Genomic DNA, 24745 nt, shown 5'->3' with positions numbered 1-24745 from the left:
GTTCTTTTTACCTTTTAAAAAATATGGCTACTAGACAATTTAAGATTGCATATGTGTCTCACATTCAATTTCTATTAAATAGTACTACTTTTGTTGGTCATGTCCTACTACAGGGGTTGCTAAGCAATAGCCCATGAGCCAAATCTGACTAGTTGCCTGTTTTGGTATGATCCACATGTTAAGAATGATTTTCACAGCTGATTATTTACATTTTTTTTTATTATAGGGAACATTTAGCTTTAAACCTGAATTAATTGAAATATTGTTCCTCTCAAAAGAATTTAATTTTTCTCATTAGTCGACCAGTAGTTCAAAACACTATACTCAATTATTCTTATCATTATTATTATATTTTGAATTTCACCAAAAGCTTATGAAAATTGTTTTTTCTCTTGTTATTCAAGTTCCTATATTTTATCCTTGATGTTCCTTCTTTGTGTGCAAAGCCTAAAATATTTACTATCTGTCTTTTCACAGAAAAAGTTTACTAACTGTTGGTCCAATAGGAAGCTGATGCAGGCAGCTTTCTGAGGAAGTTAAAGATAGTGGAAATGCTTTGGATTGTGATAGGCAAGGGTTCCAATCCTATTCATTGATCTAATCTCTGAGTCTTTGTTTTCTTACCTGTAAAATGGCAATAATGATTCCTTTCTGAATTATTTCATAATTAATAAGATTCTGTGAATATAGGTAAGAAACTGTACAAGATGTTTTGTGGGCTAGGTAACTCTAGCATTTCCTCTGCCTAGAATGCTCTTCCTTGTCATACCTGACTTGGTGCCTTCTTGCCCATCTTTAGCTCAGATCATTTCTAGTTCAGAGAGGCATTTCTTGCTCTAGCCTCAAGCTTAGGTTAGCTCTCCCCAGAAATCCTGCCTTTTTTTTTTTTTAATGCTTATCCTATTTACTGCTGTTTGTCCCACATCTGTCTGGCATCTAAGAATTTAATATCTAGAAGGGAAATGTCCTGTTAACCACTATTTTATAGTACTAACACAAAATGAGTATCAAATAAATTTCTTTAAGTGATGTTGATGCAAAATACTGTACAAATGACACACACACACACACACACACACACACACACTAGAAGAATTCAGAGGGAGATTTGTTTTTTCCACAGAGATTTCAGTTTGTGTCTAGAAATTTGAGTCGTGTTTTAGCACTTACAGTTTAAATATATTTATACTTTATTCATCCCTTCTGCAGACTTGTATTTTCTCATTCATCTTTCTTAAAGACATATAGGTAAAACACTAAACACAATGTCTGGCACACAGTAAGGCCTCAACAAATTCTCTTTTCTCTAATTGTGGATGATGATGGTAAATCGGAATACTGAACATAAAATAACCAAAGTATCTATGTACTAGATAAAATTGAGAGATCAAAAATTTTGGAGAACAGAGGGAAATCCACTTTAAGCAAATTGCAACACCCAAATTCAAACCACTCTTGGCAACAAAAGTCAACTTTATTTTTTTAATGAACAGGATTTGAAGTAAAGGACAGTAAAAGCTTAGAATCCAAATCAAGTTCTGAAAACCAAAACTAAATTTTGTAATGTCCTGAGTTAATACACTCAGTTCAGTTCAGTCGCTCAGTCGTGTCCGACTCTTTGTGACCCCATGGACCACAGCATGCCAGGCCTCCCTGTCCATCACCAACTCCTGGAGTTTACTCAAACTCATGTCCATTGAGTCAGTGATGCCATCCAACCATCTCATCCTCTGTCGATCCCTTCTCCTCCCACTTCAATCTTTCCCAGCATATGGGTCTTTTCCAATGAGTCAGTTCTTCACATCAGGTGGCCAAAGTATTGGAGTTTCGGCTTCAGCATCAGTCCTTCCAATGAATATTCAGGACTGATTTCCTTTAGGATGGACTGGTTGGATCTCCTTGCAGTCCAAGAGACTCTCAAGAGTCTCCTCAAACACCACAGTTCAAAAGCATCAATTCTTCAGCACACACTAGTTACAAATTTATACAATGAATGTCTGTGTGCCAAAATATTTCTTGTCAGAATGACAACTGGCAGTTGTGACTCCCATCCCTTCAAACACAAGGCTTAACAGCTGGGAAGAAAAAGCCCACAGTAGGATTCATGTTAGGCTTTTCTAACAGGAATGGACGCTAAGGCTCTAGAGATAACAGAGCTGATAATCAAAGGCAGCCTCAGGGTTTCCTGTTACAACCTTACCTAACCTTGAAATGAAGGTCACCCAATACGTAATTTTAAAAGGCCAGATTTGGTTGATCAGATCCACAAGATGGAGTCATTATCCTCCTTACCAAGCTTTAGGGATTTCTGGAATTTCGTTTGAGAATTCTATGTATTCCATTCCCAGGTCTTCAACTCTGTTCAGTTTAACCAGTATTTGTCAAGTATCTACTATGTGCTAGGCACTAAGGAAATAGAGTTGAATATACAGTCAGAGTCTGTTTTAGAGGAGCTCAGAGTCTGGTGGCAATGGCACCCCACTCCAGTACTCTTGCCTGGAAAATCCCATGGATGGAGGAGCCTGGTGGGCTGCTAAGAGTTGGACACGACTGAAGTGACTTAGCAGCAGCAGAGTCTGGTGGAAGAGAACAGTGTGCAAGAGACACCAATTCACTGCATGTATGCTGTAAGAGCACCCCGCACATTTACTGTACAGCATCAAAGATGGGCTCCATGCCCAGGACTGGGAACCAATCAGGGCAGTCTTCCTGAGGGAGTTAAACCAGAATAGAGTCAGAGTGTGTGAGTGTGTGCATGTGTGTGTCTGTAAGGAAGGTCGTGGAGGTACAAACTAGAGTTAAGGCCATCTCTTTTTATCCTTGTATCTTTCTTGCGTCCTGTGCTCAGTTGTATCCAACTCTTTGCGACCCCATGGACTGTAACCTGCCAGGCTCCTCTGTCCACGGAATTTTCTGGGCAGGAATACTGGAGTGGGTTGCCATTCCTCCTTCAGGGGATCTTCCTGACCCAGTGATTGAACCCACATCTCCCGCATCTCTTGCATTGACAAGCGGATTCTTTACCACTGCTCCACCTGGGAAGCCCCGAGTGGAAAGTTAGTAAATAGCTAATCATACAAATGTATGAGTTGGTGTGCTAGAGTTATGAACAGACTGCTCTGGCAGCACAAAGGGAATGACAGATTGCCTCAGGAAAAGCCACCTGAAGAAAGGTTAGAGAAGACTGTGTTAAGCAGAGAAGAGAATTCCCCAAATGGTACGAGTTCACTTGTTATCTCAGACTAATTACTTTATCCTCAAGCATGTCCTGGTTTGAACAGTAAATTACATGGTCACATCATATAGAACAGCAGTGTAGTGGAGACTTCTTGCTTCCAGCAAAATCATCCTCTCTTTTTGAAACTTGGTGGCAGTATCTCCCAGCCTGACTTGCTGTTGGAGGTGGCCCTGTGACTAAGTTCTCTTCAGTGGAATGGGAACAAAAGTTGATGTGTTCCCAGCAGCAGAAGAACTGAAGAAGAATGAAAATTAAAAGTTAATGTGCTGCTTTCCCCATCACAAACTTCTCATGTCACAAAACTGACTTGCACTGTGATAAAGGAGAGCTTGAAATCATGAGTGACACTGAAATTTTGAATAAGGATGAAATTTTAAAAGAGACACAAATGTAGAGAACAGACTTTTGGACTCTGTGGGAGAAGGTGAGGGTGGGATGATTTGAGAGGATAGCATTGAAACATGTGTATTACCATATGTGAAACAGATTGCCAGTCCAGGTTCAATACATGCGACAGGGTGCTCAGGGCCAGTGCACTGGGATGACTCTGAGGGATGGGATGGGGAGGGGTGTGGGAGGGGGGTTTGGGATGGGGGACACATGTATACCCATGCCTTATTCATGTCAATGTATGGCAAAAACCACTACAATATTTTAAAGTAATTAGCCTCCAATTAAAATAAACTAATTTACAAAAAAATTTTTTAATACCTGTAAGTACTAGGTAGTGATAGATCTGCTTAAGATGTCTTATAATGGACATTTGATGGCACCGCCATGCAATGAAAAGCAAGTTGCCAGATAATATGGAGGTAATACCATTTCTGTAAACATAAAATCCATATATTTTACATATACTTATATTTCTGTATATGTGCATAGGAAAAGATCCAAACTATTAAATACAGACGGTTAACAGTACCTCTGAGTACTCTTTAGTTGCACTAATCAATGTATTAGAATGCATTAATAGAAATTTTCAAGATGAAAAGTAACATTGAGTGTTAATTTTGATAATCCTAGAGATGAAGGGAATGTTAGGTAGGGAATTATACACAAGTTACTTTAATATGTTTGATGATAGCTGCTATTAGTCAGTGAATCTTAATTTAGTTTTTTTGTACATACCTGAAATAAAAGTCTCCTGAGGTTTCCAAATGTAATTTATTTTCTTATTAATGTCATCTAATGTCAATTTATATAAATAGAATTCTGATTTTTAACTCTGAGCTTTCATAATTAAATGCTCTAGTTTGAAGAAAAATTTGCCCATCTGTCTGTTAGTATCTAGCTGTTTCTTCCATTTTAAAATCATATTTTCTGATGTATCCAAGATGTAATTAAAATCCATGGACAGCAGAGTCAGACATGCCTGGATTTGAATCTCAGTTCTTTAATTTTTTTTTTTACTTTGTGTTATAAGCAAGTTACTTTATCTCTTTAAGCAAAAATTACAGGACTTCATAAAGCTCTTTTGAGGATTAAATGCCACAGTGCATCCCCAGTGCCCAGAATGACAGAGTAGACAATGAGAATCCCACCTTTATCTCTACCCAGTCTTTGCTCTCATCTCAGTTCACTTTTAAGAAGCAGTAAATGTAGTTTAATGCAGTTATTAAATAAGAATTCATAAACCTTCCATTGCCCTGCTTTAATTAACACTACCCAGCCTCTCAAAAAAGTTTTAGCAGGGAATTGGTAATTTGAAAGCAAAGGTGTAAGTAGTATTTTATCTCTTTTGTCTCTTTTGTAAATTTCTTGCTTTCTTCTGAATTATATTTTATCTTGTCAAGATTGAAATAAAATGACGGAAAAGATAATTATGTTGGGACAAATGTGAACAGAGGACAGATTTTAAAAATTAGTAGTAACTCATACATATTGGTAGTAACAGGAAAATAAAGCAATATTTAAAACAACCTGTTTTTTAATTATAAGATTTATCATCCTTATGTATTAATAGTTCAGAAAATTTAGTTTGTAGATATAAGCTGATGTAAATAAAAAAAAGAGCTACAGCACCCACAGTCTCACCTTTTGAGTAGCTATTCTCAATATTTTAGTGCATATACTTCTCATATGCTGATACATATTTAAAATCTTGTTTACTTTTTGAGACCACATTTTTTCAGTTAGTATCTTGTTACCATTTCCTGTTATTCAATATTCCATAACATTATTTTAAATGGATGATGATATTCTAGTCAAAAAGCTTTATTTTACTAATATTCTTAATTTTGAACATTTATGTGTGCAATATTTTTACTATTGCAAAGCAATGTTTTGCCATCATTTTAGTCAATTTTATGGTGCATATCCATGATTATTTTTTATTGAAAAATTCCTTGAAGTGGAATGTTTAGATAAAAAGTTGTGTACAATTTAAAGATTTGATATACATTGCTAAATTCTCCTCTAGTAAGCTATAACATTTATGCTTTCATTGACAATACTTGAAAGCACCAGTTTCCCTGTATTCATTATTCCTTGAATTCACTAATCCTTATCAGTAGAAAAAATTTTTTGACTCGTCAGTCAGTAAGTTAAACACATCTCATTATTTTAGTTTGAATTATTTTATTTATAGTAATATTTAATTTTTGTGCTTGTTTTATTTGGCCCTTGTATTTCTTTTATGAACTGTGTGTTTGTTTCTTTTGCTCTTATTTTCTTTGGTGTTTATTTTTTTTGTAATTAATTTTTTAGTCCACCTAAAGTGTTCTTTTTTTTTTGGCATTTCTTTTCCATGAGGATGGTCTCCATTCCTGTCTCCTGTACAATGTCACGAACCTCTGTCCATAGTTCATCAGGGACTCTATCAGATCTAGTCCCTTAAATCTATTTCTCACTTCCACTGTATAATCATAAGGAATTTGATTTAGGTCATACCTGAATGGTATAGTGGTTTTCCCTACTTTCCTCACAAGCTGGAATCAAGATTGCCGGAAGAAATATCAATAACCTTAGATATGCAGATGACACCACCCTTATGGCAGAAAGTGAAGAGGAACTAAAAAGCCTGTTGATGAAAGTGAAAGAGGAGAGTGAAAAAGTTGGCTTAAAGCTCAACATTCAGGAAACTAAGATCATGACATCTGGTCCCATCACTTCATGGGAAATAGATGGGGAAACAATGGAAACAGTGGCAGACTTTATTTTTTGGGGCTCCAAAATCACTGCAGATGGTAATTGCAGCCATGAAATTCAAAGACGCTTACTCCTTAGAAGGAAAGTTATGACCAACCTAGATTGCATATTGAAAAGCAGAGATATTACTTTGCCAACAGAGGTCCGTCTAGTCAAGGCTATGGTTTTTCCAATGATCGTGTATGGATGTGAGAGTTGGACTGTGAAGAAAGCTGAGTGCCGAAGAATTGATGCTTTTGAACTGTGGTGTTGGAGAAGACTCTTGAGAGTCCCTTGGACTGCAAGGAGATCCAACCAGTCCATTCTGAAGGAGATCAGTCCTGGGTATTCTTTGGAAGGACTGATGCTGAAGCTGAAACTCCAATACTTTGGCTACCTCATGCGAAGAGTTGACTCATTGGAAAAGACCCTGATCCTGGGAGGGATTGTGGGCAGGAGGAGAAGGGGACAACAGAGGATGAGATGGCTGGATGGCATCACCGACTCAATGGACATGAGTTTGGGTGAACTCTGGGAGTTGGTGATGGACAGGGAGGCCTAGCATGCTGCAATTCATGGGGTCGCAAAGAGTCGGACACGACTGAGCGACTGAACTGAACTGAAAGTGTTCTTCAAAAGGAGAGGGGAGTGGCAGAGGATGAGATGATTAGATAGCATCACTGACTCAAGGGACATGAGTTTGGGCCAACTCTGGGAGAGATGTATTTCAGAATTTGTTATGTTTTGGATTTTAGAAAAGTAATGTAGTACATAGGCCATATATCATATAACAACTGTAGCACAATCTGAAACAGTTCCCTGTAATAAAGTACTTCCGTATTTTCACAGTAAAACATTCACACTAAGCGAGATGAGTAAGGTCTATAAATTAGTCCTTACTACGTTTTGTTGCCTGATAAGTTCTAAAACAACATTCAGTTTTCAGAAATTTGGAATTGTGTCTAAGACACATTAGACTTGTATCATATTTAGCATGTAATTAAGCCTTAAGTATGTAAGTTGTGTCTATTTTGGCCTGATAATTAGTTCCATTATCTGTCTTTGCTTCACAATGTGATATACTGCTTTAGTGATTTTTGTTTTAATCTATGTTTTAATATTAGTTTTACTGTCTTCCTTTTAACCCCAAAATTTCTTGGTCATATGTTTTAGGTATATTATAGAATTTTTTCCTCAATAAGACAAATTACATGGAGAATTGCAGATTAACTTGGCAGAAGCATAGCAGACAGGGTTGAGCTGTGTTGACGGTGGACAGCGCTGTGCTTCCTGTGTCTGGGTCCTGAGTCACTTTTGTATTCACTCTTGAATAAATGTTTAGAGGTCCATCTTCAACTTTCAAGACCAATTTGAAAATTGCTGGTCTGGACACATTTCTGAAAGTATATCTGGCTGGACCCCAGAGGTGCTCTCATGGTTATTAATACTGTCTACAGTATTAGCATCTTAGAGCCTCCCAGCAGCCATGCTACAAAGAAACCCATTCATTGTGATTTAACCTAGTGTTAAAGAAAATCATTTGACTACAAAATCCCTATATCACAATATCCAGCACATAGTTTAGGAAATGAGTTGTCTGATGAAAAGTAAAAGTACTTAGAATTTGAGGATTTTCATTCGTCACTAATCCATCACATTCGGGTGTTTACTGAATGTCTGCTATCTTCCTGTTATGGTTTTGTTTACTGGAGGATATAAAAGAATTGTAAGACATGGTACCTTACCTCAGGAACAAATGCAATGAAAACAACCAGGGAAGTGCTGACTGTGGAGCTGCAATTCTCAATGGACTGTTAGCCCTCTGAGGGTACAGAGGCATCTAATTGAGTTTGTATTACTGGAACCAGTACAGAGCATTGTTTATAGTAGTGCTGCCATTCAGTAAATATATTAGACAGAAGAATGAAAGGAGGGAGAGAGGAGGTGGCACTGTCTTTAGGACATGGCAGTGTATTTTGGCTCATACATGCATATGAGATGAGGACAAAGCCAGAGTGAGCTTCACAAATGCGATTGAACCAAAGCTGGGTGAACAAGGATTAATGGGGACATTTCCCTCATCACTGTGGGAAGTAATGATTGAAAATAGGCTTATTGCACATGTAAGGCATATCACAGAGGATGATATGGCTGAAGACGAGATGGTTAGACAGCATCACTGACTCAGTAGACATGAACTTGAGCAAACTTGGGGAGATAGTGGAGAACACAGAAGCCTAGCAGGCTGCAGTACATAGAGTCTCAAAGAGTTAGATACGACTTAGCAACTGAGCAACAATAAGACATATCATGCCCAGCCTGACACATGTTCAGATGCTCTTTCATACTGATAGAGGCCCATCTCTCTTACCCTGTTTGGGCCCCAGAATCCTAACTATGGTTCTCAAGGAGTTCTCTGATTCAGATAGCTACCTTACTGGGTGAGAGAAAATGTGGCTCATTATTTCATGTAAAAACCAAAAAGCATTCTAGTGTGGAAAACGACGCAGGGCTGGTCTAATTAAGCAGCCTGCCACATATGCTTCTCAGCTGAACTCTGTTCCTTAGCTCAGTTGATAGACTGACTCTCTTACACAAAGTGTATACACACTGTGTGCAAAATAACTAAATGACTGAGGTATTTTCTGACACGTATCACTTGCTTCCTGAGCTCTTGCCCACCGAATCTGGGGGAAAAATAACTGTCCAGTTCAGTTCAAAGCTTAGTCTGAGCAGATCATTTAAATTGTTATTTTAGATCATTATTTTTCTCAAATAGACTCTCCTGTGTTCTGTTGGTTTCCTTTGGGTAGTATATGGAAGAAGAGGTGTGGCTTTCATATCCTTAGGCACTGGGAGAAGGGGCCCCTGGCCTCATGCTGGCCCGCTGAAGTCACTGGTTAGCACAGCAGCTGCCTGCCATGGTCTTGTCCCTTGTCCACCTGGTTGCTCTTCTGCCTTCAGTGTGTGAACTTGGTCTCCTCTCTTGACTCGGGCACTTTCTCTGGTGGTGCTTCCTGGCTGATGCAATCTAAACCTGACTTCCTGTGATATTAGAGATGGCCCCCAAAGGTCTGACTGAGACACCCATCTGGCCCTGGCTCGAGTGGTTTGTGGGGCTGCTCTCACTACAGCCACTCTCCTCACCACGCCGATAGCCTGTGGCTGACTTCACTGAGCCGATTCCACGTCACAGGACACAGAAACCAAAGGTGGTTCAAGAAAGCTAAACCCAAGCCACACCCTAAAAAAGGAGAACTTAGGACCTAATCCTTCTGGCTACTTTCCTGCTTCTCTCTCTGAGACATCTTCCAGTTTTTCCTCTAGGACAGAAGAAAGTAGGCTTCTATTTTGTTCTTACATTATATCTTATTTCTGATTCCAGCAAAGGTTTAATAACAGTCAGTCATTACTCCTGATCTACAAGAGAGAATTTATAGGTTGAGTCATCTAAATTTAGCTGTTTATATGGTTAATTTGGGGGTGGAGGGTAAAGAGTTTTCTTGAGAGGCTCATCTTTCAAGGCAACAGTCTTTTTTTTTTTTTTTTTAAGGCTTATATGCAAGAGTATTGTTTTGTTGCACATTTCTATTGTACACGACAAAAGCAATGTTATATGACAAATCCTAGGGATGCCTGGAATAGTTTGGGCAGTCATGTTCTTGGGAAGGCCAAAATGAAAAGGATATTTTTTAAACCATTACTTTAGTTACATTACCCATTATAATACCTGAAGGACAGATTATGAAGACTTTTGAGTGAGATAATTTTAGTTACTAGGGATAGAGACTCATTCAGATGGTCTAAAGTAATGGGACATTTATTGTGAGGATATATATGACATATCTGTTAGAGTTTATTGGTTATAGTCAATGGGGTCTGGCTTAGGCTAACCTAGGCAAAAGAAGAATTTAATGGGGTGGCAGGTGGTAGCAAGTGGGATTCAAGGAAAGACCAAAGAAAGGGGTTGTAGAAAGAACTGAAACAACTCCAGACATCTGGATTTAAGGAACAAACTCTTGAACGTGCTATTAATGGGACAGATTCTCTCCAGCTGTTTACATCTCTGTGTGATTTCCCTCATGACTCTATATCTATGAAGAGAGAGGATGATTGGTCTGGGAGAGTCAGGGGTCTACCCGTTGGCCAAAGTAGCACAGTCTCTCCAAAACTGCACACAATATTGGAGAAAATGGAGAATCAGTCCAAGAGGGCAAGCTGAGTTGAATTTAGGCAAGTGTCTTTCCTAAGGGCTTCTGTGATAGCTCAGTTGGTAAAGACTCTGCCTGAAGCAGGGAGACCCCGGTTCAATTGCTGGGTTTCCAAATTAGGCTTTCCAAATTGTGACAGAATATCTAGCAGAAAGTTTACAATCTGGCTATTAAGTCAGCACTAACGCAACATCACTTTCCCCACAGAATGTGGAAGAGCTAAAATTGTTTTATGATTACTTAAAAAAAAAAAAACAAACAGGGAAGGAAGGAGATTTTTAAAGAGGTTTGTTTCTTTAATTTAGTGTTAAATATATTTAAGGTAAGCACAGAGAATTCTCTTTTATATCCCTTTCAGTTCAGTTCAGTCGCTCAGTCGTGTCTGACTCTTTGCGACCCCATGAATCGCAGCACGCCAGGCCTCCCTGTCCATCACCAACTCCCGGAGTTCACTCAGACTCACATCCATCGAGTCAGTGATGCCATCCAGCCATCTCATCCTTTGTCGTCCCCTTCTCCTCCTGCCCCCAATCCCTCCCAGCATCAGAGTCTTTTCCAGTGAGTCAACTCTTCGCATGAGGTGGCCAAAGTACTGGTTTCAGCCTCAGCATCATTCCTTCCAAAGAAATCCCAGGGCTGATCTCCTTCAGAATGGACTGGTTGGATCTCCTTGCAGTCCAAGGGACTCCCAAGAGTCTTCTCCAACACCACAGTTCAAAAGCATCAATTCCTCGGCGCTCAGCCTTCTTCACAGTCCAACTCTCACATCCATGCATGACCACAGGAAAAACCATAGCCTTGACTAGACGAAACTTTGTTGGCAAAGTAATGTCTCTGCTTTTGAATATGCTATCTAGGTTGGACATAACTTTCCTTCCAAGGAGTAAGTGTCTTTGAATTTCATGGCTGCAGTCATCACCTGAAGTGATTTTGGAGCCCCCAAAAATAAAGTCTGACACTGTTTCCACTGTTTCCCCATCTATTTCCCATGACGTGATGGGACCAGATGCCATGATCTTCATTTTCTGAATGTTGAGCTTTAAGCCAACTTTTTCACTCTCCACTTTCACTTTCATCAAGAGGCTTTTGAGTTCCTCTTCACTTTCTGCCATAAGGGTGGTGTCATCTGCATATCTGAGGTTATTGATATTTCTCCTGGCAATCTTCATTCCAGCTTGTGTTTGTTCCAGTCCAGCGTTTCTCATGATGTATACTCTGCATGTAAGTTAAATAAGCAGGGTGACAATATACAGCCTTGACGTACTCCTTTTCCTATTTGGAACCAGTCTGTTGTTCCATGTCTAGTTCTAACTGTTGCTTCCTGACCTGCATACAGGTTTCTCAAGAGGCAGGTCAGGTGGTCTGGTATTCCCATCTCTTTCAGAATTTTCCACAGTTTATTGCGATCCACACAGTCAAAGGCTTTGGCATAGTCAATAAAGCAGAAATAGATGTTTTTCTGGAACTCCCTTGCTTTTTCCATGATCCAGCAGATGTTGGCAATTTGATCTCTGGTTCCTCTGCCTTTTCTAAAACCAGCTTGAACATCTGGAAGTTCACAGTTCACATATTGCTGAAGCCTGGCTTGGAGAATTTTGAGCATTACTTTACTAGTGTGTGAGATGAGTGCAGTCGTGCGGTAGTTTGAGCATTCTTTGGCATTGCCTTTCTTTGGGATTGGAATAAAAACTGACCTTTTCCAGTCCTGTGACCACTGCTGAGTTTTCCAAATTTGCTGGCATATTGAGTGCAGCACGTTCACAGTGTCATCTTTCAGGATTTGAAATAGCTCCACTGAAATTCCATCACCTCCACTAGCTTTGCTTGTAGTGATGCTTTCTAAGGCCCACTTGACTTCACATTCCAGGATGTCTGGCTCTAGGTGAGTGATCACACCATCGTGATTATCTGGGTCGTGAAGATCTTTTTTGTACAATTCTTCTGTGTATTCTTGCCATCTCTTCTTAATATCTTCTGCTTCTGTTAGGTCCATAGCATTTCTGTCCTTTATTGAGCCCATCTTTGCATGAAATGTTCCCTTGGTATCTCAAATTTTCTTGAAGAGATCCCTAGTCTTTCCCATTCTGTTGTCTTCCTCTATTTCTTTGCATTGATCACTGAAGAAAGCTTTCTTATCTCTCCTTGCTATTCTTTGTAACTCTGCATTCAGATGCTTATATTTTTCCTTTTCTCCTTTGCTTTTCGCTTCTCTTCTTTTCACAGCTATTTGTAAGGCCTCCCCAGACAGCCATTTTGCTTTTTTGCTTTTCTTTTCCATGGGGATGGTCTTGATCTCTGTCTCCTGTACAATGTCACGAACCTCAGTCCGTAGTTCATCAGGCACTTTATCTATCAGATCTAGGCCCTTAAATCTATTTCTCACTTCCACTGTATAATCATAAGGGATTTGATTTAGGTCATACCTGAATAGTCTAGTGGTTTTCCCTACTTTCTTAAATTTACATCTGAATTGGGCAATAAGGAGTTCATGGTCTGAGCCACAGTCAGCTCCTGGCCTTGTTTTTGCTGACTGTATACAGTGTCTCCATCTTTGGCTGCAAAGAATATAATCAATCTGATTTCGGTGTTGACCATCTGACGTCCATGTGTAGAGCCTTCTCTTGTGTTGTTGGAAGAGGGTGTTTGCTATGACCAGTGCATTTTCTTGGCAAAACTCTATTAGCCTTTGCCCTGCTTCATTCCGTATTCCAAGGCCAAATTTGCCTGTCACTCCAGGTGTTTCTTGACTTCCTACTTTTGCATTCCAGTCACCTATAATGCAAAGGACATCTTTTTTGGGTGTATCCCTTTAGACAAACTATAAATATTTAAAAAATATTTCTGTTTTAAAATGGTTGTAAAGTATTTGCTGATTTTTAAATATTATGAAAATTTCTTTCATAAATTGTCTTTTAAACTGACTTCAAGAAGCTGCAGACTCTGGTAAAGGTAGCTTTTTTTTTTTTTTTTCTCAAAGAATTGGCAAGGATGGGAGAGGAATCCCTGGCTTTGGAAGGCCTGGACTGTATAAACCATCTTGATTGCCAAATGTCTCAGAACTAATAATATATGGCAGAGCCAGAATTCACAGCCAGTTTTGAATTAGAAGTGCTGTTCCTTCCCCAAGTCTAAAAGTGGCATTCTTGAATTTTTTTGTAGAAGGGATTTAAGTGGGATAACTGGGTTAGAAGTGGGAGCTAGGTCAGGACTTTAAGGGAATATCTCTTAAGACTGGAACTAAGTATATATATAAGTATATAGCTTGTGAGGATGGGGCTGAACCAAGGCAAAGCTAAGCACTAAGTCCTTAATTATGCCGTCACTATAGGACCAGCACTTACTTTATAGTTAAATTCAGAAATAGATTAGGTATGGGTTGCACTAACCATTGGAGAAGGCAATGGCACCCCAGTCCAGTACTCTTGCCTGGAAAATCCCATGGACGGAGGAGCCTGGTAGGCTGCAGTCCATGGGGTCACTAAGAGTCAGACACGACTGAGCGACTTCACTTTGACTTTTCACTTTGATGCATTGGATAAGGAAATGGCAACCCACTCCAGTATTCTTGCCTAGAGAATCCCAGGGATGGGGGAGCCTGGTGGGCTGCCATCTATGGGGTCGCACAGAGTCAGACATGACTGAAACGACTTAGCAGCAGCAGCAGCAGCCGCACTAACCATCTAGTCCCTGTTTTCATTCTTTCCAGTCAGACCACTGCCAAGTTCAACTCACTTGGATCAGCTCTGCCCTGTCTCTCCACTTATGCTTTTAAGGCTCAGCCTTCTCTCTTCCCCCTTCCAAAGTCATGTCAAACCAATCAGTAATCATATTTAGAACAAATTTTGTCATGTAATTAATTACTAGTTAGTAATTAATTAATATGAATTAATAATATTGCCCTATATTATCACTTCTTTCCCTAGTTAGACACTACCCATCATTTGTGACTTTCTGTTTTCTCCAACCACTCCATCCTCCAATAATATTTTTGTCTTTTATATTTATAGGTTTATTGTTTGTACCTTCCATTGTATACTGTTTCTCACTTTCTATGTTTTATCTCAACCATGTTACACTTTGCTTGTTTGTACCTAGATAAATGTCTAGTACAGCATGGGAGAGCATGTCATATGATTTAATGTTGTGATTTTCCAAATTGGTGAAGTGATTTGGAATCAACTGGATTCAGTTCTGGGTTCCAACTATCTCCTTACCTACAACTCCAACTTTATTTAATTAAGAGCTAAGCTTTTGTTTAAAGATTTCAGAGACTACCCCTCCTTGCCCCACCATAAGGATCATTTATTAAATAGACCAGGTGTATTTTTCATTTGCCTGGCCTAATTATAAGTCTTCAATCCTGGTTCTGGTGCTTCTTCACAGTCCCTAGCTTGATTTTGAATAAACAGATTTTTAATAAACATTAAGATGAAATAAATAGTATAATATTTATATCTTATGAATTTTTAGATTTACTTCAACTCTAAAGGATATTTAAATTCATTTTAAGTCAAAAATAATTCAGATTTCTCTAACATTATAAGTGTTAAGCACATAGAATCATTTCGTAAAGAAATTAACACAGAAACGTAAAGATCCCCATGAGTGTTCCATGAATTACCTTTAATATTTATGGCAGGAACAGATAGCATTTATTTGACATATTGACTTGTTTACCAATTTCATTTTGTACATCTGAACTTTTCAAACCATTGCTTATACTTTGGTTTCATCTTTGTTGGCATGTAGTGAACCAAAAATAGCAGCCTGGTCCAATTTAAAATGATACAGGCTCATTATCATTCAATTACTTTACCAATTTTTGTGTGTGTGGCCACTCTTTATCAATTACATTAATGCATTTCTAGATACAAATTATTTAGGTTGACAGAATTCAGAGTTTTTCCGACATACATGATACCAAATAGTGGCTTCCCCCACCCTCCTAGCAGCCACCTTCTGTTCCCATACATAAATGGCAGCCAGCAATGGCTGGAAACAAAGGACTCTCTCCCAGTCTCTGAATACAGTGACATTCATTCTGAGAGAAGCAGGGGCAGCTTTTTGAAAGCCGACTTCTTCAGCTCAACAATAACACACAATGAGTTATTGACTTGTTTATATACGGAGCTCTTTTCAGTAACTAACTCTGACTCCCACAGTCTGGACAAATGATTGATTTTGTGGTTAGAAAAAGAGAAAGCTCTCGCGCTAAACTCTGTAGTGCAAACTACTTCTTCCCCATTTGTTCCCTAACTGAATAGGACCTTATTAAAATGCACTTTCCAAAAAAATACCTGCAGCTGGTCTTTATAACCATGTTTTGTATATATAAATAAGTAATTTGTCCCAGTCTTTTGTATATTAACAGACCATTGGAAAACTTGTCAATATATATGAAGGCTGATTGTCCTGTTTTTTATGCTAAACTGTATTGCCTATTGATCTGCATGTAAAATATGGATCAAATAATTTGTTAATATATCAGTATTTACTGATCAAAAATAGATTTTTTTAGATTTGGTTTTCTTCTTGGGTTATGTTGTTTTATTAAGAGCTTTGTACTCAACACGTATCACATGCTTCACATTTAAATTGTAAGCTGTTCTTCTGGAGAACATAGCGAAGACTGCATCAGAACTACAGTCCAAGCACTGATAGGTTGGCTGGATAAATAGGCTCTTCTCTCTTTGGCTAACACCTATGTGGAATGTCAATATGAATTACATAGAACATACCAGGTTGTTTGATTACCGTACCATTTATAAAGACATTAATACTTGGACTACGGAGTTTACTTTAGAGTTATTTTTTCCTATAAAATAGATTGTATTGTATCTATCATGTTAAATTTTTACACAGTCTTATATTTTCATAAATACACTTTAAAATATTTTGCTTGTGTACGTGTGCTGAGTCATGTGACCCAAGGATTGTAGCCCTCAGGCTCCTCTGGCCATGGAGTTTTCCAGAAAAGAATACTGGAGTGGGTTGCCATTTCCTCCTCCAGGAGATCTTCTGGACCCAGGGATGGAACCCAGGTCTCTTGCATTTCCTGCATTGGCAGACACATTCTTTACTACTGAGCCACCTGGGTTGGGGGAGTTAAAAGAAAATAGCACATGGTTTACAGTAAAGTTATCCACTGCAAAAAAAGAAAATAGAAAAGAGTAGCCATATAATGTTAATGATATATATAAAATGAGATAGCTGCTGTTCTATCTGTATTTCTCCAGCAGGAGGTCTTGAGCCTGTTTTCCTTTCTAGGATGTCCATAGCAGAGCTTTTCTGAGACAGCACATGTTTGAAGAATTCCTCAAAATTAAGAGTACTTTCTATTATGGTCACAATGTGCCAAATGTTTTCTATAAAACTATTCATTACTCATCTATGAGCTTTTAAGGCTTTAGAGAAAGTAGAATATCTGCTGCCTTAGCATTAGTATAGTCCATGGAATTCTCTAGGCCAGAATACTGGAGTGGGTAGCCTTTCCCTTCTCTAGGAAATCTTCCCAATCCAAGGCTTGAACCCAGGTCTCCTGCATTGCAGGCGGATTCTTTACCAACTGAGCTACCAGGGGAGCTCTAGCATTAATAGTTTTATATAAAATATAGTTTAAAAGGTAACCACCACTAGAAATCACTTCATTGGGATCTGTTGTTTCAGGTGTATTTTTGGATTTCTTTTCTTAATTCATAGACATGGTTTGAGGGGAACTTCCTCCTTTTTAATCTTGTTTCTCTAACCAGATCATTGTCTTGAATCATTTTGTTCACTTCTCTTTGACAGAGCCATCATGTTCTTTGTTTCTTCCATACCTGCTACTGTCTTTGACTAGTCCCTTGGCTGTTCTTTTCTGGTTACCATTAATATTGAATGAGCCCACTTTAACCTAGTTTTGGAAAGCCAGTATTTGTTACTTACACTCTTTTAAAATCTTAGTGGCAAACTCTGAGGAAAATGGTGAATTAAACCTTCATATTTAACTTGTTAAGTGTTGATGTGTATACCAAATATTTGTGGGTATTTTCTCACTTTAAAAAAAGACCATGATATACTTAGAAAATGGTGACTTAATTTTCCACTCCTCTGTTTGGTAGAGATTTGACTTTTCATAGTTTTATACAAATTGGAGCCATCTTTCCTTTTTTTTTATAATTGAGAGCGATATTGAAAAGTGATCGCCACAATGTCATTAACCTTCCTCACAGTTAACCTTCCTCATAGTTACAGATTTTTTTTCCTGTGATGAGAACTTTTGAGATCTATTCTCTTAGCAACTTTCATATGTAATATGCTGTTATTAATTATAGTCCCTATGCTGTATATTACATCCTCATGACTTATTTTAAAACTCAAAGTTTGTACCTTTTGACCTCCTTCATCCATTTTGCCCATCCTTCAACCCCCTTCCCACCTCTGGCAACCACCAATGTTCTCTGTATCTATGAGCTTTTGTAAATGAGGTCATTCATTTGCTATTTATCTTTCTCCATCTGACTTATTTCACTTAAGGTAATGCCCTTAAGGTTCATCCTTCCCACTTGTTTTTTATTTTTAATTTGAAGTTTCTACCTCTTTATATGTGAAAATTAGCCTCAGAAATTTGAAGTCCATTGACAGAAAATTATTTCATGTATCTTAGATAAGAACAGCAAAGCATCTAGTTTTGTCTTAATGAAGAAACAGATCGTCCTCCTCCGAAGTGACAGAAGAATCTTACTGTTGTTATTGTGTCTGGAATTTGAGGAAGAGATGCTGTTAGAAAATGCACTCTCTTAATTTGACTTTTTACTTTCAATAATTTTCTCTAGATGATTATGTTAAGATATATCTCTTTTAGAATGTCTGGTCTCTTTTCAGAAAAAGCCCCCTGTATGTATCCTTGTATTTTGTGGACAGTTTATTTCTCACTGTCGTGCTGGGTTCTCTGTTGGTACTATGCTTGTGATGCTTTTCAGTAATATTAACAACATTTTCCCCTCAGCTTATGTAGATTAGGATAGTGCTATAAATTGAATGTAAGAATGTGGTGATTTTTTCCAACTGTAGTAGTTTTAGAGGTAAAGAATTCCTACTTTTTAAAGAGTTACTTGAAAACAGCTCTAAACGTCACAGCCCTAGGAGCCCTCGTTAGAACTGGACTTACTGCTCGGACACCAAGGAGTTCCCTAGCTCTGTTTTTGTTTTGTTTTGCTTCCTTTCAAAAAAGATTTGTTCTGATGTTTTTACATTTGGAAATTAATTTCTTAAAAGATGATCTTGGTGACAGTTTACACATAGGCTTCCATATGTGGAAGTTGAGTTTGATATTTGACTTTTTATAATATTACATTTTCTGTATTACTTTAGCACAGGAGAATATATATTCCTTTGGGAGACTGATTCTAAGAACAGTCTCACATGATGGTATTTTCCCATTTTTATTGAGATATAATTAACGTATGGCCCCTGTATAAGTTTACAGTGAATAGCATGATGACTTGAACTTCATTCATTGTGAAATGATTGCCACAGTAAGTTTAAACATCCATCATTTCATATAGTTTAACATTTTTTTCCTTGTGAACTCTTAGGACCTACTGTCAACTAACTTTCAAATATACCGTGTTGTATCATAACTGTAGTTATCATGAATATCACATGATTTTTTTTTTAAACTTGTTGTCAGTGGTTCTCAGTCTAGGAAAGGGAATGGCAAACATTGCCTGCTGTCCAAATTCGGTCTGTCACTTGTTTGTTTTTTTAAGTTTTATTGGACATAGCCACACTCATTTATTTATTTATTATATATTTCATGCTACATTCCCTGGTGCTCAGACAGTAAATAATCTGCCTGCAATGTGAGACGGAGAAGGCAATGGCACCCACTCCAGTACTCTTGCCTGGAAAATCCACGGATGGAGGAGCCTGGTAGACTGCAGTCCATGGGGTCGCTAAGAGTCGGACACGACTGAGCGACTTCACTTTCACTTTTTACTTTCATGCATTGGAGAAGGAAATGGCAACCCACTCCAGTATTCTTGCCTGGAGAATCCCAGGGACAGAGGAGCCTAATGGGCTGCTGTCTATGGAGTTGCACAGAGTCGGACATGACTGAAGCGACTTAGCAGCAGCAGCAGCAGCAGCAGCAATGTGAGAGACCCAAGTTTGATCCCTGGGTTGGGAAGATCCCCTGGAGAAGGAAATGGCAACCCACTACAGTATTCTTGCCTGAAGAATTCCATGGACAAAGGAGCCTGGTGGGCTACAGTTCATGGGGTCACGAAGAGTCAGCATGACTGAGCAACTTTCACTCACTCACTCATTTTGTGCTACATGGGTAGAGACTTGTGTGTTTCCCTCTCCCCGGAACCTAAATATTTCTTATGGAAATGTTTGTCAACTCCTTATCTAGGGTGATCCTCAGGATCACCTAAGGATTCCTTAGGTTTTTCCCTTCTACCAAAACAGAATCTCTGATATACTGAGCTGTGTCACATATCAGTGGAAGAAAAGTTTACAGATTTGATACTATTCTTATAGCATTGACCCCTGCCCCCATTTTATCCCAAATAGAGGAGTGGGTCTTCAGGCAGGGTATAGATTTAAGGTTCCTGTTAACTCAAACATGATTTGCTAGGCTTATTATTGAGAAAGCCTATTTAAAACAACAACACCATTAACAAAACAAAACAAAAAGCATGATCATTAATTCATTCTTAATATTCAGTAAGAAGATACTCTATGGCATGTCTGTTACTTAAGAACTGTTAAATATTTCAGTTTAGAAGTTTCTGTATTAGGCTGTTCCTTTCTTTCTTCCTGTCATTACCAATCTGTTGAGTGAATATTATTGTATGAGTTTAGCTTTTTCCTTTTGTTTGGAAATAGCATTTTGTTTTGATGGGGATTGTTTATAAAGAATGAGTCACGTTCACTTTTTTGTAACATAAGTCTATAGCAATACTGTAGAAAATCTTTATCTGGCTTTGTTCATGGAGCAGGTTGGAAGTAACTTTTACGTATTTTACGATACAGCATACTCTTTGCCGTGAAATATTGTAAATCATTCTGAACTGTTCTAGAGTGAATTAACATTTGTTTTTGGTTTATATCCTTGAATTCTTATCCTGACATAACAGCAACCAATTTATTCCCTACTGGCAATGAAACACTTTACAGAAAATATCAGCCTAATTTAAAAAAATGTTGCTATGTTAATTCTGAAAAATGCTTTTAAAAAGTATTCACCAGTGTCAAATATTTGCTATTTGGAACCTCCTCCCAAATTATATTTTAGTGAGCTTAAAAACAATAAAAGTGGAAGTGCAAAATTCAGTGCTAAATGTTTTAAATATAAAAACAGTTTGACTTATTTAATCTAAGTCAAATTAATTTTCACATACATATAAGCCAAATTAATTTGGAATCACCTTCCATGATAATGCTAAATTAGTTGTTTGAATAAATATTGCTATTAGTTGTCAATATATGCCACTTTTCATGTCATTTGCTTTTTTTTTTCCTAGTTGAAACTGGCTGTGAATGAACAGAAAGGGAAAGTTACTGAAAAAGTCATTCTTTCAATGACAGTGAAAGAACACCGCCAGGCCCAAGCAGAAGTAAGGAACTTACTTTTTAAACTGTACTGTAAGACTGCAAGAAGTACTAATTATAAAATTAAGACAAATTTTACTTGGGTTTGGTAGTGAACCAACTATAGTTATCTGATAACAACAATGAAACAACTGGTCAAAACTGGAAATTATTTTATTGATATAGGCACTGTGAAAAATAATTATATTCTTGAAGGAATTAATCATATTATAATTTTCTTATACTAATAAATTTTTTCTCATAAATTTCCTAATTTAGGAAATTATTACATGCAACCAGAATCTGGGAATTACGGAATGTGGCAACATAGGAAAAACATTACAGTTTTATTGAACTTCAAATAAATAATAAAATCTTATTTTCATTTTCTGACTTTCTAGGAATAGAGTTATCTTTCTGTATTTGAGGAACGTTAGCAATGTTATCTCTTATCTCAAAAAAACTGTAGTTTATAAATGTCAAGGCTAAGTGAGCTAATCATAAGATTCTGTAGGCAATATTGTAATGAAGAACTATTAAAGCGGGGCTGCTTCTCTCCAAAGCTCATGCTGTGAAGTTGACAGCATATTCCATAAATGAAATAATAATACAAAATTGGTGTTAGACAAAAGGGGAAAATGATTTTCATGTAGTTTCCTGGAATGCAAAAGCATTTAATCTTTGTGAGGAAAGATCATGAATTTGCTAATTTCCATGTACTACTGTCAGTAAATAAAATCTATAAGCAACTTAAAGAATAAGAGAGCATGAATATTTAAAAATTAAACTTTCATGTAATTTTCTTTTGACATTTTGGCAAAGAAATCTATCCAAGCTTTGGGGTTTTAATATTTTCTTATCACTGTAATTGCGTTTCCTTTGCTAGCTGTGTACTTTACAATAGATAAACAGGTGTAACACATCAAATTTTCCTGAGTGAATTCAACTTTTTAAGTTAGAGACTATATTAATATTTGAGACTTATATATGTACAGTATTAAAGATTATATTGTAAACACTGATTGGAAATCTCAGTATAAAATATTTCAAAAAACGAAAACAATTTTATAGATTTAAGTTATAGTTCCGATTCATTTCACTTAATATTACAAGTGATTACACTTAATTTAACAAGTTAAAAACTAGGTTGTTAGTTATAAATTAAAGAGATATTGTTCTCTGCATGATTTTTATCACGGAAGAAGAGTTTTATTAAATTTTCACAGTAAATTTAAAATGTATCTACAATATACGTTGATATGGTCAACTTTAGGAAATGGAAATAAAAAATCTCTAGTTGAATTAGCATAATTAAAATTATATCTATAGTAACAAGATATTGGAGAATAAATAGAAAACAATCTAAAAGAATGAACAGATTAAATATTTTTTACATTTTAAATATTATAGTTATTTTGCTCTTTGATATTTTATGTAAAACTACAATTTCAATGGAACTGAAAATGACGTGTTGCAAGAAAATGATCATTATGCTAAAAATATAATCTTTAATGCCACCTTGTTAGCAAAGCTGGAAATGAAAATTATTTTTTCTGTAAAATTCAACATTATTAATGCTTATTTGACATTCCTTCTTTATTATCAGCTTAATGTTTACTTGGTATTTATATCCATCACTATTCCTCCTTCACAAGGACTTATTTAGTCACATATTTGCTTAATCAGTTATGGCTCCAAATGCCTTTTGTTTGCTTCAAAAATCAAACGCGCGTGTGTGTGTGTGTTTGTGTAATAATCTCTAAATACATTCCATACACTATGAGAATATTTTTTATGTCATTAATTTGACGGTGATTATATTTTGATGTGTAAGTCAGTGACATCAAGTTTTGTCCTAATTCATATACAGAGATGTTAAATCATGTTGGTAAAGAGAAAATAAAAAATGTGGGGGATGAAGAGATTGTTTCAACATTTCTTTTTGCCCACACTTTAAAAATTTCACAAAAATATTATATGTCTAGATGTATTTCAAAACCTAAAGTAAACATCATAAAATCTGAATTTAGATTTCTTCTACCTGTAGTTTCATCTTAAAATCTTAATTTATTTTATGTAATTTTTCCACATGAAAACTGTGAATAATAATAATATATGTATCATAAGACTACTTTGAGGTAGCGCAAGCCTTTTGGAAATGATCTGCTGGATATCCAAATGTAATTTTTTATTGTCAGTTTAAAAGTATGTCATTCCAGATTCTCTGAAAAGTTGACACCAAGTTGGAACTTAAAATGTGTATGGGTTTTAATTGAGGGCAAAAGGAGAAGGGGGTGATAGGGGATGGTTGGGTGGCATCACTGACTCAATGGACATGAGTTTGAGCAAACTCTGGGAGATAGTGAAGGACAGGGAAGCCTGGCATGCTGCAGTTCATGGGGTCACAAAGAGTCTGACACAACTTAGCGACTGAACAACAACAATACTCTCACAGGCATTTCTTCTATTAAAATCCATACTGGGGAGAGCTCTAAGTAATACTGGGAGACCTGTCAGGCTGAAATGCAGGCTTCAACTAGAGTGAAGGAGAGAGGAAGGGAAGACTGGGTGGAAGTCTGTTGTGCAAGCTGAGGAGCATGTGGCAAAGCTGGTGACACATGCTTGAGTCCAGATTGTCCATCAGAGGAGTGTTGTGACTCCCTGGATTGGACTTGTTTTAGTGTCTTTGGCCATTGGTGCTTACCTGGTGATGGATGTAAACGCATAATAGCTTGGACCCTGGGTCAGTTATGGTCCTGTAGTTAGAGGCTTGTGACACGCATTCTTGTTGCTTCCTCAAAAGTTATAGTTGATATCATCCTTATTGCCTTCATCATAGCCCTCTTGCTAAGTAAGTTACAAAAATATTTTTAAATGTCTTTATTTTCAGTCACCCCTTTCTCCATGAGTTGATGGGAATGTTGGACTCTTAAATAAGCCTAAAGGCAGTGCATAAATGACCTCTGGCTGGAAACAAGATAGAACTCCTTCCAAAATAATTTCCCATTAAAAAGTTGAGAGTAGTGACAGTGATTGGAATAAGAGATGGTACACACTTCAGTTTTCCTGGTAGTTACACTGTAGCTCATCCTTAATTTTAAGATTAAGAGATACTTAATTTTGCTCAGAGGTTCCCATGTCTTTTCTAGTCTTTGTTCATCAAGTCTGGTTACATTCACTTCACAGCCTAAAAAAACACTGTACTCTGTACCTGAAACAAATAAGAGATTTTAGGGAGTTTAAAACACCTATTTTTATCACCCAGCTCCCCTTCTGTTTTTTTTTTTTAAATTATGCTGTAAATTAGAAAGTGTCTTGGTCTTAAGTTTAACCACTGACCTGCCTTTGGGACCATCCCATATGTTGTATGCCCAGATGGTGTTTCCTAGCATGGAGACTGCTGCCCTTTTGTGCTGATTCCAAGTGACAATTTGGTACAAAGTGCTCTGGAGTCTCCTCACTGACATATATGGACTCAAAGCCACACAGCATTCAGACCAACAGCTAAACCCAACATCTAGTGAGAAGCTAGATGCTCACTCAAAGAGTGAGGAGTGAGGAACTTTCCTCACTCAAAAGCCAGGAGCTCCTC

The 24745-nt window shown here is 37.4% G+C and overlaps 1 protein-coding gene across 1 annotated transcript in view; it reads left to right on the top strand.

The window, feature by feature from the left end:
• DCDC1 (doublecortin domain containing 1) overlaps positions 1–24745 on the top strand; it is a 477869-nt gene that overhangs the window by 191319 nt on the left and 261805 nt on the right. Inside the window, exon 9 of the mRNA XM_055549196.1 lies at positions 21087–21179. Coding sequence (XP_055405171.1) covers positions 21087–21179 — 93 coding nt within the window. The remainder of the gene's footprint in view (positions 1–21086; positions 21180–24745) is intronic.

This window comes from Bubalus kerabau, chromosome 15 (assembly GCF_029407905.1).
Source record: "Bubalus kerabau isolate K-KA32 ecotype Philippines breed swamp buffalo chromosome 15, PCC_UOA_SB_1v2, whole genome shotgun sequence".
NCBI classification, from domain to species: domain Eukaryota; kingdom Metazoa; phylum Chordata; class Mammalia; order Artiodactyla; family Bovidae; genus Bubalus; species Bubalus kerabau.
This window is presented reverse-complemented; position numbering and strand designations above follow the sequence as displayed.